This window comes from Mytilus edulis, chromosome 5, assembly GCF_963676685.1.
Source record: "Mytilus edulis chromosome 5, xbMytEdul2.2, whole genome shotgun sequence".
Lineage (NCBI taxonomy): Eukaryota > Metazoa > Mollusca > Bivalvia > Mytilida > Mytilidae > Mytilus > Mytilus edulis.
Window position 1 is genome coordinate 28,154,890 of NC_092348.1, and position 15,376 is coordinate 28,170,265.

General features: G+C 31.5%; 1 protein-coding gene across 1 annotated transcript; it reads right to left on the reverse strand.

The window, feature by feature from the left end:
• Nucleotides 1-232: 232 nt before the first annotated feature.
• LOC139525024 (uncharacterized) lies at nucleotides 233-10,200 on the reverse strand. Its single transcript, XM_071320200.1, has 5 exons — nucleotides 9,876-10,200; nucleotides 9,050-9,170; nucleotides 5,628-5,745; nucleotides 2,049-2,188; nucleotides 233-473 (listed from the first exon to the last, which is right to left on the reverse strand). Exons 1-5 carry the CDS (start codon nucleotides 10,117-10,119, stop codon nucleotides 233-235), a joined length of 864 nt encoding a protein of 287 aa, XP_071176301.1. The 5' UTR covers nucleotides 10,120-10,200.
• Between the last annotated feature and the right edge of the window lie 5,176 nt (nucleotides 10,201-15,376).

The window sequence follows — 15,376 nt, forward strand, 5'->3', positions numbered from 1 at the left end:
AGCATTACTCATGAGGTTTTATTCAATAATTGATACCGAAAAATCCCCTAAGAAGTTTAAAAACAAATATAATTTGTTGCTATGGATTGATTTGAATTTATATTTTTCAGTCTATTTAATCCTTTCTTTTTATTTATTAGTTTATTTTTGAAATATTGAACGATGATATTTTCTCAAACAATTGCATTAGCCGTAAAATAGGCTTAAAGTTTGTAATTAGAAAGTTATTTCATTAACAACCACCTCCCCCTCCTCCTCCTCCTCCTCCACCCCCGCCACCACCGCCACCACCACCCCCGCCTCCGCCACCACCACCACCACCACTGACAATTCCACCAGACCACCCTCCATTGCATCTATTTCTCAAAACTAAGAAGGGAATAGAAACAATCGTAAGAGCTCCGACTAAACAACCCACTAAAACCCATATCCACTCTTTCGAGTCGTCACATGTACCATTCTTTAAAGCTTTCCTGAAATAAAACTATAGAAATTAGAACAAATTTATAGCTTGATAATATATGTTTAGCTTTTTAGTATTAGTTATAGTGTTTTTTTCACCTTTCATATAAAAAAAAGCATGGTAACTAAATTGAAAAAAGGCATCTAGAGCGCGCAAAAATTTCTAAAATGGGCACCTAGATTATATTAGAAATTAACAAAAGGGCACATACAGGATGCTGAAAACAAGAAAGGGCAATGAATTGTTATATTGAATTGATAAAGTAGACACCTGTCTACCTTTGAAAATGCAGGTCATGACGTCGACCTGCATTTAAGAAATAATTTCAGGTAATAATGCGTAATAACGTTTTTAAGCTGAATTTAAGGCCATTTCTTTATATTTTAAATCGAAACGTTTCCAAATATGCTCCCTTGTGTGGTAAATGACTTATTGAAAATGGAATTTAATTTAGTTTTAATTTTAGTATTCATTTCATGAGCCCAAGCCTGGCCGTATACCCTACTGGTATCTGATATTTCACTAAGCATATCTAAACTAAGTAAAAAATTTCACGATAGGAACTATTCTTAACTTAAATTATCACAGACAATGATCATATGTTTTCGTCGGTAGATGCGAATACACTTTTTTTGGTTTAACAAATCGGGAAGGTGATCGTGAATCTGTGTAGTATTGATTTAAGTTATGTTTCCTAATTACAAAATACGAGTTTTTTTTTAAAAAGAGTTCCGTATAATGTGAAAAATGTACGCCTGTAACGGATACAAATAAACTGCGTTAATTTAAGAACATAAGGTCGGACAGAGCTTATGTCATTTCTTAGAAATGATAAGTTTAACATACAAAACTTAAGTTATCACTTTTTTCTTCATGTATTCTTGTTTGAAGGTGACCATTTTTGTCAATTTCAAGAAGAAGTTCAGATCTATATGTGAAGCAAATCTCTTATTTTTGGTAGTAAAATATAACCGGATTTGCCTGCATCAGGAGGATAATAAATACATAATTATTGAATCGGAAGAAATGAGACGAAATAATCTTCGTTTTTGATTAGGAATAAAAAAATATGTGTGATTTTCCCTGATTTTCTTTAAGATGAGAACAATTTTATTTTGCTCATATCAAGATCAGATAAACTATCATTCTGTAGATACATGTGGTTATATTTTTTTGTAATTGTTTTAGTAATTTCCCGATAAGGGAGCTACCATTTGATTTTTATGGGGGGGGTGGCTAGGATGAAATTTGAAAAAAATAGGCAGGACAGGAGTTTTGTGTAAAAAAAAAAAGGCAGGATGAGTAACTTGTTAAAAAAAAAAGGCAGGATGACAATTTGTGTAAAAAAAGTCAGGATAAACTAGTAAAAAAAAAGGCAGGACCGAATAGAGTAAAAAATATAAAGGCAGGACAGAGATTACAACTAAAAAAAAAAAGCAGGAAAATTTTTTTCATCCTAGCCCCCCCCCCCCCCCCCCCATAAAAATCAAATGGTAGCTCCCTAAACAGTAACGAGAATAAAATACTTCAAGGGGTAAAGTCCAATATACACATATTACAATTGATTTCTTAAAACAAAACCTACTTGTATTCTTGAATAATAAACTTCAATCCTCCGCCAAATTTGTCGTCTGCGAAGAAGTCCTTTGTAGCTTTCTTGTAAATTCTATTTATACATTCTGTTGTTAATACTTTAAAAGCCGCTTCACCAGCAGATGTGTACAACTGTTATGGAAATATATACATTCTTATGTATGTTATTTATTTTTCATATTTTTTAATTAACATGAGAGCACCTAACTTGCACCTATTTTTACATTTTTGTTCACTTTCATTTTTATATTATCCAGACAAAAGTTTACATTCTGTGTTTATTTTGTATAAGTATCCCTAGTCACTACATAGTTCCACCAATTTAATTTTGAATCCATATTGAATCAGAGAAAAGTAGAAAAGTAAGTTTGAACAGACCTCCAAACGATTCATGATTCTTTAATGAAGAGTAACCAAATTACATCTATGTTTAAATTCACATCCTTAAAAGTCGAATACCAGAAGGTTTGTCTTACTTCTTCAAATATTTAATAAATTTGACATAAGTCCATGTATTTTTTTTAGTGAAATGGATGCTTGTAACATATTTTATCTGCTCATTTTTAAAAGTTGACTCTTTGTGAACGTCGAATGGAGAAGTTTCCTTAGATTTAACCTTTTCCAGTGAATGCTTCACCTGTCGATCTATAATGTGAACGTTTTGAGTATATTTAGATATATTTACATAAGCAGAAAGACGTCAAATCATAAAAAAAATACAAAATGTTTAGTCTCAAAGAAAACTTGCAATATTTCCGCAGCTATGGTTGTTGAATAGGTGCAATTTGGGAACTGTGACATTACATTGCCGTAGTCGTCTTCAAATTCAATGTAATGATTACAGGTGGTACATAACACAGCAGGGAGAAAACTCGGTAAAAATCAGCCTAACGTTTTAATCAAGTTCTATTTTTGAGGAAACTCTTATACACAGGGGAAAAAGGGGGTGAATATTTAATTGATTAATTTCCAGTCCTGATTATCATCTGATATGCAATAAAATATGATGTATAATTATGTCTGTAGTACTGAACAAGATAAAACTCCTTTACTTATGCAAAGTATTTTTTATTTGAAACAATGATAAATTCTGCACAATTAATAGAAAGTACAAATTTAACAAAAACTAACAGGGGAAAACAAAGGTGGTAATATGCGTAGTCCATTTGCTTTTTTTTGTGTTTCTTTGTTACGTATTTGTTTGTTTATATAGTGATTAAGATTATAACATGTAAACTGATGTATCCCAATTTTTGACACTTACATTTTTAGCTCACCTGGCCCGAAGGGCCAAGTGAGCTTTTCCCATCACTTTGCGTCCGTCGTCCGTCGTCCGCGTCCGTCGTCCGCGTCCGTCGTTCGTCGTCCGCGTCCGTCGTTCGTCGTCCGCGTCCGTCGTTCGTCGTCCGCGTCCGTCGTCGTCCGTCGGCCGTCGGCCGTCGTCGTTAACTGTTACAAAAATCTTCTTCTCTGAAACTACTGGAACAAATTAATCCAAACTTGGCCACAATCATCATTGGGGTATTTAGTTTAAAAAATGTGTGGCGTGACCCGGCCAACCAACCAAGATGGCCGCCATGGCTAAAAATAGAACATAGGGGTAAAATGCAGTTTTTGGGTTATAACTCAAAAACCAAAGCATTTAGAGCAATCTGACATGAGGTAAAATTGTTCATCAGGTCAAGATCTATCTGCCCTGAAATTTTCAGATGAATCGAACAACCCGTTGTTTGGTTACTGCCCCTGAATTGATAATTTTAAAGAAATTTTGCTGGTTTTGGTTATTATCTTGAATATTATTATAGATAGAGAGACGCCTCCGGGTGCGGGAATTTCTCGCTACATTGAAGACCTGTTGGTGACCCTCTGCTGTTGTTTTTTATTTGGTCGGGTTGTTGTCTCTTGGACACATTCCCCATTTCCATTCTCAATTTTATAAACTGTAAACAGCAATAATGTTCAGCAAAGTAAGATCTACAAATAAGTCAACATGACCAAAATGGTCAGTTGACCACTTTAGGAGTTATTGCCCTTTATAGTAAATTTTTAACCATTTTTCGTAAATCTTAGTAATCTTTTAGAAAAATCTTCTCCTCTGAAACTACTGGGCCAAATTTAACCAAACTAAGCCATAATTGGAGTATCTAGTTAAAAAAATGTGTCCGGTAACTCGGCTAACAAACCAAGATGGCCGCCATGGCTAAAAATAGAACATGGGGGTAAAATGCAGTTTTTGGCTTATAACTCAAAAACCAAAGCATTAAGAGCAAATCTGACAGGAAGTCAAATTGTTGATCAGGTCACGATCTATCTAGATGAATTGGATAATCGGTTGTTAGGTTGCTGCCCCTGAATTGGTAATTTTGAGGAAATTTTGCTGTTTTTTTTTTGTTATCTTGAATATTATTATAGATAGAGATAAACTGTAAACAGCAATAATGTACAGCAAAGTAAGAACTGAAAATAAGTCTCTATGACCAAAATAGTCAATTGATCCCCTAAGGAGTTATTGCCCTTCATAGTCAATTTTTAACAATTTTCTTAAAATTTGAAGATTTTCAATAACATTTTCCACAGAAAGTACTGTTATAGATGGAGATAATTGTAAGCAGCAAGAATGTTTAGTAAAGTAAGATCAACAAACACATCACCATCACCAACACACAATTTTGTCATGAATCCATCTGTGTCCATTGTTTAATATTCACATAGACCAAGGTGAGCGACACAGGCTCTTTAGAGCCCCTAGTTTTAACACGTTTACCTAATATATAGATTTAACAAATATAATGTCTGTTTGTTTTGTTCACACATCGTTGTCAATATAATGGAATTTTGTGCGACTGTCATACCAGTGAGAATTTAAGCTAGCTATAAAACCAGGTTTAATCCACCATAAAAAAGAAACTGCCTGTTCCAAGTCAGAAATATATCAGTTGTTATATATTCGTTTTATGTGTTTCAGCTTTTGATTTTGCCATTTGATTACGGTTTTGAATTTTCCTCGAAGTTCTGTAAGTTTGTTATTTTACTTTTTACACCTATTATGGAATGCTGAACATGCATCTTTGACCTTGAATGTACTCTCATTTGTTTAAAAATCATGTTATTTCAGTGAAATATCAATTGACGGCTTCAATGTAAAGTGTAAGTTTAAGGAGGTTCGCTACTCAGTTTCAATACAGCATTACTTTTCATAACACTAGTATATATTGATAAGGGATTAATAGAGGAACCAAAAGAGTGAAACAAATATATAGGTCAATGTGCTTGTTTTCATGAAATTAGCAATAGAAATTTTGACGGGAAAATGTTTTCTCTTGATTTTTCATAGCTTTATCATTGACAAGTTTAAGTATTCAAAAACTTTAAAAAAAACCCAAAGATTTTATGACTTTAACTGATGGCTAATAATTATACATGTTAAAGATTTATAAAAAGAAAAATGAGGGTAAATGGGCAAAACTTTTTTAGACATTCAAATGGTAAAAACCAGAGGATTCCGAAAATCTGACAAAAATCCCAAAACATGACAAGCGAACATCCGTAAGAAGAAAATGTAGTCACTTACTTGTCTGTCACCTATGGACAGGAATATCACTACATTATTTCCGCAATTTCCAGATTCGAAATTCCATTTGTCCTCTCTCAAGTAAGTGGCAAAATATTTTGCATCTTCTTTTTGATTGCTGTGGTAAAGATACATAAGTGTAAAAATGAGGTTAAATTCATTTGTTGACTAAGAGCTAACTATAGTTTGGTGCAAGTTTTGTGAGATCCAATACCATATACCTATTGCTAATGTAGAATAAAGAAAACATAGCAATAAGCAGTTAAACTCAGTTTGCAAGAAGTCCGAGTACGATGTAAGAATAGGTCACAAAAGAAACTAATGACAATGATACATACATGAGCAAATGACTACTAGCAGTTACTCACATGCCAGCTGAGGACCTAAATCAAACTGATTGAAAGAATATGTCTTCATCATATAAAAATTAAGTACAATCCCTCCCGTTAGGGGTAAAGTGTCATACCATCATAAAATATATAACCCGTATGAAGCCAACAAATGGTTTTGGAATAATTATGTTTATTTCCAATGCAAAAACCCTAGGTCAATAAATATTAATACCAAAATATGCAATCCTTAGTTACCTAACAACAGTATCGTAACTATATCCCTTCCGAATGAGTCTGTTTAAAGGTTGGTTAGCTTTTCAGGCGAATGACTAAATTTTGTGATTATTAAAGAATAGCAACATGATAGAATATTGGTTGTGATATACCTGAACGTATAAGATGTCTGCATGTTAATTAATATTTACAATGGATGTCCTTGAAAACCCTGGTGTAATAATTTTTCAGTAATACGGAGATTTCTTTCGTTAAAATCAAATACATTGTAATATAAATGAGCTAATTGAGCAAGTTGATATATTTAAACACCATTAGATGGTGATAAGGGATCGTCACAATCTAAAATTGGATAATTTACAATATGATTTGAAAATCGTCTCTTTTATCATAAACTTTGGTACTAAGATTAACGTTTAAGATATCAAGATCCAGGAAATAACAGTGTTCATTGTTAGTTTTACCTTTATTAAAAGTCTGTTGGGCAGGATAAATCTATTTAATGTAGAGCCAATATATTATCTAAATATCTAAAAGTGTTATTTAAATTTTGATTAAAATGTTGTTTCGATTGGTCTATGCTGATATTAAATCATAAATTGTAACTTTTTACAATACAAAAACAGGTCCGCAATAAGTGGTGCACAGATAGTACCCATGGGAATCCCGATAACCTGGCGATATACGGATTCTCAGTAGCGAGTAAAAATTTTATCTAGTAAAAGTTCAAGTGCAGTCATAGTATCAAAGCAAGTCCAATTGACATAGTTCTTTTGTGACCTTGAGAGTTTAAACATATACAACAACAATGGAAGTTTTTAACGACCTTGACATGATATACAACCCTTGCACGTTTCGACTATTTCAATGCCAATTTAATTAAGTGTGAATATTATCTTAATAAGATAATGAGGCAAAGTGGTATATAGGGTAGAAAAAACTTTGAACAGATTCGAAATTGCCAATAGAAGTATGTATACCAGTACGATAGTTATGATATATGTGTTAAAAGTACTGACTTATTTCTACGCGAATTCAGAGAAAGTGTTGAGAATAGTTTTGTTACTGAAATAACTGCCTTTTGTAAAATTAGCGAAATACTATATTTATAGATTTATTTGTGTTCCATATGGGTTGCAATTATATTTAGGTTGTAGTGTGATTTATATGTAGCCATCGTTCATTTACAAATACCGTTTATCTTCTCATGGCTTAGCAGTATATACAATAACATTGATTGGTTGATACGAGTGTATCAATATACTCTATTCCATTACTAAGTACATGACTATTTATTTGAATATAACACTCTCGTACAGAAAATTCAAAAATCGATAATTTGAATAAAAATGAAAACATCATTTATTTTGAAAACAATCCTTAGATTCTACGATTCGATCTACGATAGCTATAGACTGTGATCATATATCTTGTGTCACATTTTCTGTTTTTCTTATATCGGTATCATTGTTATAAAGAGGACGCTATAGGTAATCACTTTCAATTTACAATATAAAATCAAGATGACAGAACATTCAGCTGCCGCTGTTCGAAATTCATAAATCGATTGAGAAAAAAAACAGTTACAAACTTAAACTGAAGACAACGCATCAACTATAAAAGCGAACTACGACACAACGATACACAACATTACAATGTAACACACAAAGAAACAAACTATAATACAAAAATGGCAATTTTCCTGACTTGGTACAGGATGTTTTATGAAAAAATGGTGAGTTGAACCTGGTTTTCTGTTATGCCAATCTCGCTTTAATGGCAATGTTAAAAATAACATTAAAATGACAACATTACTTGACAGGACTACAAAACAAATAAATTGGAGAAAATATAGGACGGGGAAACACACGAATAATAGCTAAAAGAAGGTACCTGGTTTAAAATTTAATACGCCAGACGTGCGTTTCGTCCACACAAGACTAACTAAATAAGATATAGTTGAAAAGTGAAAGAGCAGATTGTAACCTATCGAAAACCAGTGTCAACTCTGGCTTGGCATGGGTTGACAATGTTTTCTCGGGATAACAAGTTTTCCTATGATCCTCTCAGCTATGTATTATTTATAAAATTTACGATGTAAAATATGATGAAAATATGCCCTATAAGAAAAATGTGTACTTAAACCAATTGTTTGAGTATATCATCCAGATTCAAACTTGTACAATTTTCTTCCGCCATAATGTGAAATGATTGATTAATTTAGGAAAATATTTATAATTTGTTAGTAAGATCCTTGAATGATTTCTATATTGTTTATAATCTCTACTATGTGATTTCTTTGTGCAGTAATTATTTGCTGACGATTGGTGATATTGTGCTCTAAATATTTGTAAAATGCATATATTCTATAAGCTACATTGTTTCAAAATAAAGTATTGTTATCATTAACCAGTTTTCATTACATGAAAGTTTACTTTGCTACTTTTAAAATGTCTTTTCAGTGATGCGGGAAGCCGAAAAATTTGAAAAACCAAAACGTAAATCAAACGTTGTAGAGTTATATAAAACAAAAAGGTAAAGCCATATTCTGATAAAGATGATAGCCATACGTGTGGCGATACATTCCTTAATGCTTTGATAATTCATAGAAGTATATTTTAAAAGAACAATATCAGTATATTTATGCCAGTATCAATGTACATAGTAATTGTTATGATCGAAACTAACACACTATCAGTAGAGAATAGTACACGTAGTAACATAAACAATACCAATTTAGCAAGACATGCGCATTTTCACATTTAAGTTCTTTTCTGTGATTGTCGATAACTAAACATGAGATTATTTATCACATTATAAATAATAAGCAAACATCTTTAAATGGAGATACAGTACCCTCTATGTGCTGTCATTTTATTCACTATGGCCACAGAGATTCTGTATGTGTCTACATATGTACGTGTGCATATATCTTTGTGTGCTGGTATGTGTAGTAGCATTTTATCAATTTCAGCAGCTTAAAACATAGAAAAAAAACATCACAGAAGATGCATGGCTGTCCAAGTTCGAAGCATTACGTCTCAATTGACATTTTGAAATATAAAATATATGCATATTTAGCCTCAATAAGTTAGAAATTGGCCTATCTAAGGATTTTATCTTGTAAGACTTTTGTAAGGGCAATGACAGACTGCCGGTGTGGTAGCTTAAGATAGGTGGTCTTATTAATTATAATTATAAAATATTTTGCCTAATAACACCCATTTACAACTTAACAGGTCACAAAAGGTCATTTACCAAAATTAAGATTAAACCCCCAAATAAAACCAATGTTAATATAAGGTAAAAGTCCAAGTCAGCGTTTCCCGCCAAATTAAAAAAATCAAATATCTCGAAAACGAGCTCCATGACCTATCTATATTTCAGATTATTTTGATCATTTACTAATGCTTATAGTATTAATTTAAAATTCTTGATTTATTTAATTTCACCTAAATACATCTTTAAGAATGTAGGAAAAGCACCTGTGAAATCTCTTCTTTTTCGAAAAGATAAGTCTAATCTTCAAAATAATTTTATGTTTGCAACATACATGCTGCTGTATTCAAGACATAATGAATATTTACAATTTAACATCCCTTTTATTTAAAATATTTTATAGTAATTTGAATGAACAATAAAAGAATTATACGAATTATCATGAAAAAGAACCAAAATTTACCTGTATCATTGCTTAATTCCTGACAAGGATCACAAATCCATGTTACATTGCAGTACCGTCCACACAAACCTTTTCGGTAAGTTGGATCCGGCATATCTACCGATCGCCATTCATTATAACAAGTTGGGGAGACGCATTCGAAACCATTACATTGTGAAATATGAGGTATATTAAGTATCACTAGACAAAAATAAACAGGTTGGTACTGTTTCTTAAAATACATCCGCACAAATTTAGCTATCATGTTAATTTTTGTTCACTGATCCATTATTGAGGGAAGCTACATGTACAATAGGACGGAAGTCTTCTTATTTACATCATATTAAAATAACGTAGAAAAATAATATGGGCGTTACACATATTTTATAAGTAAAAATGTGTTTGTATACAACAATCTATTTAAGATAGATAACGTTATTTACTTAGATATTTATAGAAAGTGTCTTTATGGTGATTTAAGAATGTATGACTGTTATCATGATTGTATAGGTGTGTACTATAATCAGCAATGACTTGTGGACGAGTTTATTGTATGTATTGTGAAAAATAATTTTAAACTTGACATTATTTTTGACATATTTACATATTATGTTTTGTTCGCACATCGGTGTCAATATTATTGAATTTGATGCGACTGTCATAGAAGTGAGAGGTTTACGTAGCTATAAAACTAGGTTAATTTCACCATTTTCTACATAAGAAAATGCTTTTCCTAGTATGGAATATATCAGTTGTTATCAATTCGTTTGATGTATTTATGCTTTTAATTTTGCTATTTGATTAAGGGTTTTTACGTTTTTAATTTTCCTCGGAGTTAAGTATTGTTATAATTTTTTTGGAGGCGTTCACTGTATGTATTACCTTACCTTACCTAGTAAGGAATATGGCAGTTGTTAGCTTAAAGTTTGTTTTTTTAGTGTGTGAGTTGCATCGTCGTTTTTTGTTTGTTTTTTTTTTCACTTCAGTGTTTCTGTTGTTTCGATGTTTTCCTCTTATAATTGATGTGTTTCCCTCAGTTTTAGTTTGTAACCCAGATTTGTTTTTGTCTTAATTGATTTATGACTTTCGAACAGTGGTATACTACAGTTACCTTTACTTGTCAAAAGGAATGAAGATAATCCATTATAGATTCAATCAAACTATTAAAACATTAGAGATCTTTTTTGTTCTAGTTTCGGGAGATATAATCATCTTGGAAATGAAATACTTTCATATAAAATAGAAATGTAGTAAAGTTGTTGCTAATAAAAATATGCAACACGGATCAAAGGATGATGAATTTATTGTCAACAGATCATCGTACGACCTTCAACTACAATCAATTATCTTAACTGTCAGGTAAGCTATAAAATGCCTCAAAGAAAACAAAGATTAAAAGAAAATATTGTCTATAAAAACATATACGAAAAATAAGATGGAATAAAATATACAATTCTGCCATTGCTTATACATTTAAATATTTTCTCTTTCTCTTTGATAAGAAGGTTAAAATCCCAATCTGAATATCGTTAAAATTACTCGATTTAAGAAAATAAGCTACATGCCGTATAACATGTTTTCATTAGTGTTTCTACTATATTGAGTATTTATTTAAATGAATTAGAAAACTTAAAGGCTGCTTCATATAAACACATTTTGTTTTTCTAACGAATTATTAGATGTACACAAATACTAATACAACAAAGTAAATATTTGTTTGGCATGATAGAAGCAAATATTGAAGAAAAGAAAGTTTACTAAATGAATTATAATAGTGCTGATACCTTAGATCAGTGGTAGGAACGGTGTCGTTTAAGGAAATGATATCTATATAATTTCGATAACATTTCTTGAGAAATTCGGTCAAAATATTAACAACAGAGAGCAAACATGAATAAAGATGATGAAAATGTAGCGAAGTTTCTTCTTAAGGTGATATCATACACCTTTACTAAAATTAATTTTGCTTGTTTAATTTTCATAAAATTTTGTTAAAATATTTACTCAGACATTTGACAAAAATATAAAAAAAATTAAAAACTTAAGGTGGTACCTAACACTACAGGGAGATAACTCTGTAAAATCAGCTAAATGTTTTAATTAAGTTGTGTTGTTAAGGAAATATCAAGCTTCTCAATGATCAATATTAGTGTTTCTCAAACTGCTATATAACCAGTGTAATATTTTTGATAAATTGGTTATTTCAAAAAAATTTATTTTTTTATATTTTTGTTTAAAGGTAAAAGGAATTACTTTGAAAATTTTTTATGAAAATTAAAAGAGCCAAATTAATTTTAGTGAACGTGTTGGGTAGCACCTTAAACAAAATTAAAAACAGAAAAATTTCCCCTTAAATATAGCGATGTAAACTTGATTTTACTTCTTTAAGTTTCTCAGCGTTGACCGAGCACCAGGATGTCCAAAAATATGCAATATGTCGAAAAAATATAAAATGCGGGGTAAAAAATCGGTAATGTGAAAATAGTTCATTGCGTGTTCGCCTCAATAAATTCGATTATATGTTTATATGACTAAATGAAATGTAGTGGTAATATTTCACATGTAATTAAATCAATCGTCATTTTGTGCAAATAAAATCACGTGAAAACCATATTTAATGACTATCGAATAATATTAAAAATAATACAAAAAAGACTTTGATGAAAATAAAAATTATTATTCAAACACACAAACGTTTGACAATTGATTGCACGTAGCAGATTTTATATGAAATGATTAATTTATCTCCCAAATAGTTTTGTTAATGTGTTGCAGACGTCCGATATATGATATCATTATAATAATCATATAGCAATGTATGTATAATGCAACATGTTCAAAATGCTTTGCATTTGATCTGTTCAAATGGAACATTGCCTTTTTTCATTAGCTTAACTTTAGCATGTAAACTTATTTCCTCATGTAACAAATCTTCCGTGTCCTTGTAGTTGTCAGTACATTTTCAATGAATATAAAACATGCAGTAGTACCGGTAATACAACGACTCAATAGAATGTATATCAAATTATTACAATTATGATAGCAGGTGGCATTATAACTTTCGAAGTAAATATGTTTCCAATCGCATTATTTCCAACCATCACAAGTTGCTTGATTGTGATAGAATATGTTTCACAGATGACAACAGCCATCTTCCAATTGTCGTAACTACAACTCCGTCCTCTATCCCCATAATGTGATCTACAGCTCACAAATAGTTATCACCTGGTTTGTACTTACATAAGCAATACGACGGTTGTCATAATTAGAGCAGGATATGCTTAACTTTCAGGAGTACCTGTGATAACCCCCGATGCTTGGTTTGCTTATAATATTCCAAGGGAACAATAACGTGTCTTGGTAATTCAGTAATGAAAAACTTAGCTGAATGACATTCACGTTTTCGGTTTCTATCTATTTGTTACTGGTTAACTAAAATACTTTCTCACATTTTCCATATATTAGGCAAAACATCACTGAAAGAACAATATTCCAACTTTCATCCTTTAAGCTTTAAAAATCTTGCAGGTTCTAAGGAGAATAAAATAGGTAAACATTGTTGATGGATGTGTATCTAAATGCATAGTTAAAAATGAGGTCTTGTTAAAAATATCTTCAAACTTCCGAATGAAATCAATTAATCCTAAATACGTAAATTTGGTTTGATCGGTAAGTCCGACTTCCCTTTTGTTTGAGCCACTCACATAATTAAAAGCTGAAACTTGTAACAACTTTATTGGAATTTATTTTAGAAAAAAGTCTATTTCATGCCTAAGACTTTTGTTACACGGTTAAACATATATCTTTTAAATCAAATTTTCGTCAAATCTGTATCATTTCAAAACATTGCTGTCCATGGATCTTATTTGTCAACAAGCTGATGGTAATTATGATGAAAGTATTCAAATGAGATTGTTTTTGATACCTAAGCAAGGTTGCTTTATGAATTAACGGTTATTTGTATAAACTTTTTTTTATTGAAAAACAATGGGCACTCAACTGGCATATTTTGAATTAGTCCATTAATTTTCTCGTTTATGTTTGTTTTAATTTCATTATTTTGGGGCCTTTCATAGTGTCTTCCACGCGTTTTGATTTTAGAGCCAATGGTGAACCTTGTATAGAGGAAACGCCCGTATGACGAAACAAAATTATGTGTCTGATATTTTTATGAGTTTTACGCCACTATGTAGATATCACTGCGTATGGGCGTTTCGTTGGTGAAGATTTTAAAAATCATCTGGTCAGCAATTTTGTACTGGCAATGAATATCACTGATGTTTGAAAATATATCAATTTGCTATTCATAACATTTTAATATAATTAGAATCGTTGAAGTTGTTATACTCTCTGACATAGATAACCTTAAACAGATAAGACACAACGTTTTCGGTTTTTCTTGGTTTAAAATGCTTAACTACATGTATGTAATTGATATGGTATTTCAACCGTTTTGATTCTTACGCCTGTGAGTTCTATGTTAACATTACGCAACTTAATTGATAAGTGATATGTTCCTAATGTCGTAACTACAATTCAGTTCCATTTTTATAAATGTGACCTACCGAATAAGGATAATCACTGGGTTTGTTATAACATGAGCAACACGATGGATGCCAAATATGTAACATGATCTGCTTACCCTTCCAGAGCACATGAGATCACCCCAAGTCGTTGGTGGGATTCGTAATACCTAGTCTTTATTTTTCTATGTTGTGTGGGTTGTTTTTGTACTTTTGTTTGTCTGTTTGTCTTTTTTTTCTTTTTGTCATGGCGTTTTTTTTAATTTTTGATTTGTGAGTTTGAATGGCCCTCTGGTATCTTTCGCCTCTCCTTTATACTATATCATCATCTTTAAGTTTATGTGTTACCCCAGATTTTTGTTTGTTACCCAGATTTAAATTTGCTTAACAAATTATAAATATTGAACAACTATTGCCTTTAATATAATGATCTGTATAGTTTGTTTCCAACAGCAGCGCATTTCTAAAGCTTATTAAAAGGAAGAAGAGCTTTAAACCAAAAATGACAAGAAGTCTAGCCAAAGCCGGTCTAATATCGACGGTATTTTTTTTATGTTTTGGTTTCAAGTTTCAGTTTAAGGGGTATCGGCAGACCAATTACCACTTCTAAGTTATATTGTGATGGCATGAAATCTCACTTACATATCGTTTGATATTAATCAGCTGTTGATGAATTGTAAAAAAAGAAAATATAATCACTAAGGCTTTTCTAATGCCCATATATGGTCTTATAGATTTGCAACAACGTTTAGAAATATTTGGTTATCATTGCTCTTTATATTTGTTTTTGATTTTAAGTGGCACTAGAATCAAAAGTCACAATGTGTAAAAGTAACCATTATAGGTTAAAGTATGGCCTTCAACACTGAGCCTTGGCTCACAACGAACAGAATGTATAAATAGCCACAAAATGACTAGACAAGTGTAAAACAATTCAAACAGGCAAACCAACGGTCTGATCTAAAGGGGAAAACTAGAAACGAGAAACACTTATGAATA

Excerpts from the sequence above, each read along its gene's own strand:
- LOC139525024 (XM_071320200.1), bottom strand. The coding sequence starts at position 10,119 with ATGATAGCTAAATTTGTGCGGATGTATTTTAAGAAACAGTACCAACCT. Across the intron at positions 5,746-9,049 it reads AAAATGACAGCACATAGAGG|CAATCAAAAAGAAGATGCAA; the intron begins GTACTGTATCTC and ends TCTTTACCACAG. Across the intron at positions 2,189-5,627 it reads TGTCCATAGGTGACAGACAA|TTGTACACATCTGCTGGTGA; the intron begins GTAAGTGACTAC and ends TTTCCATAACAG.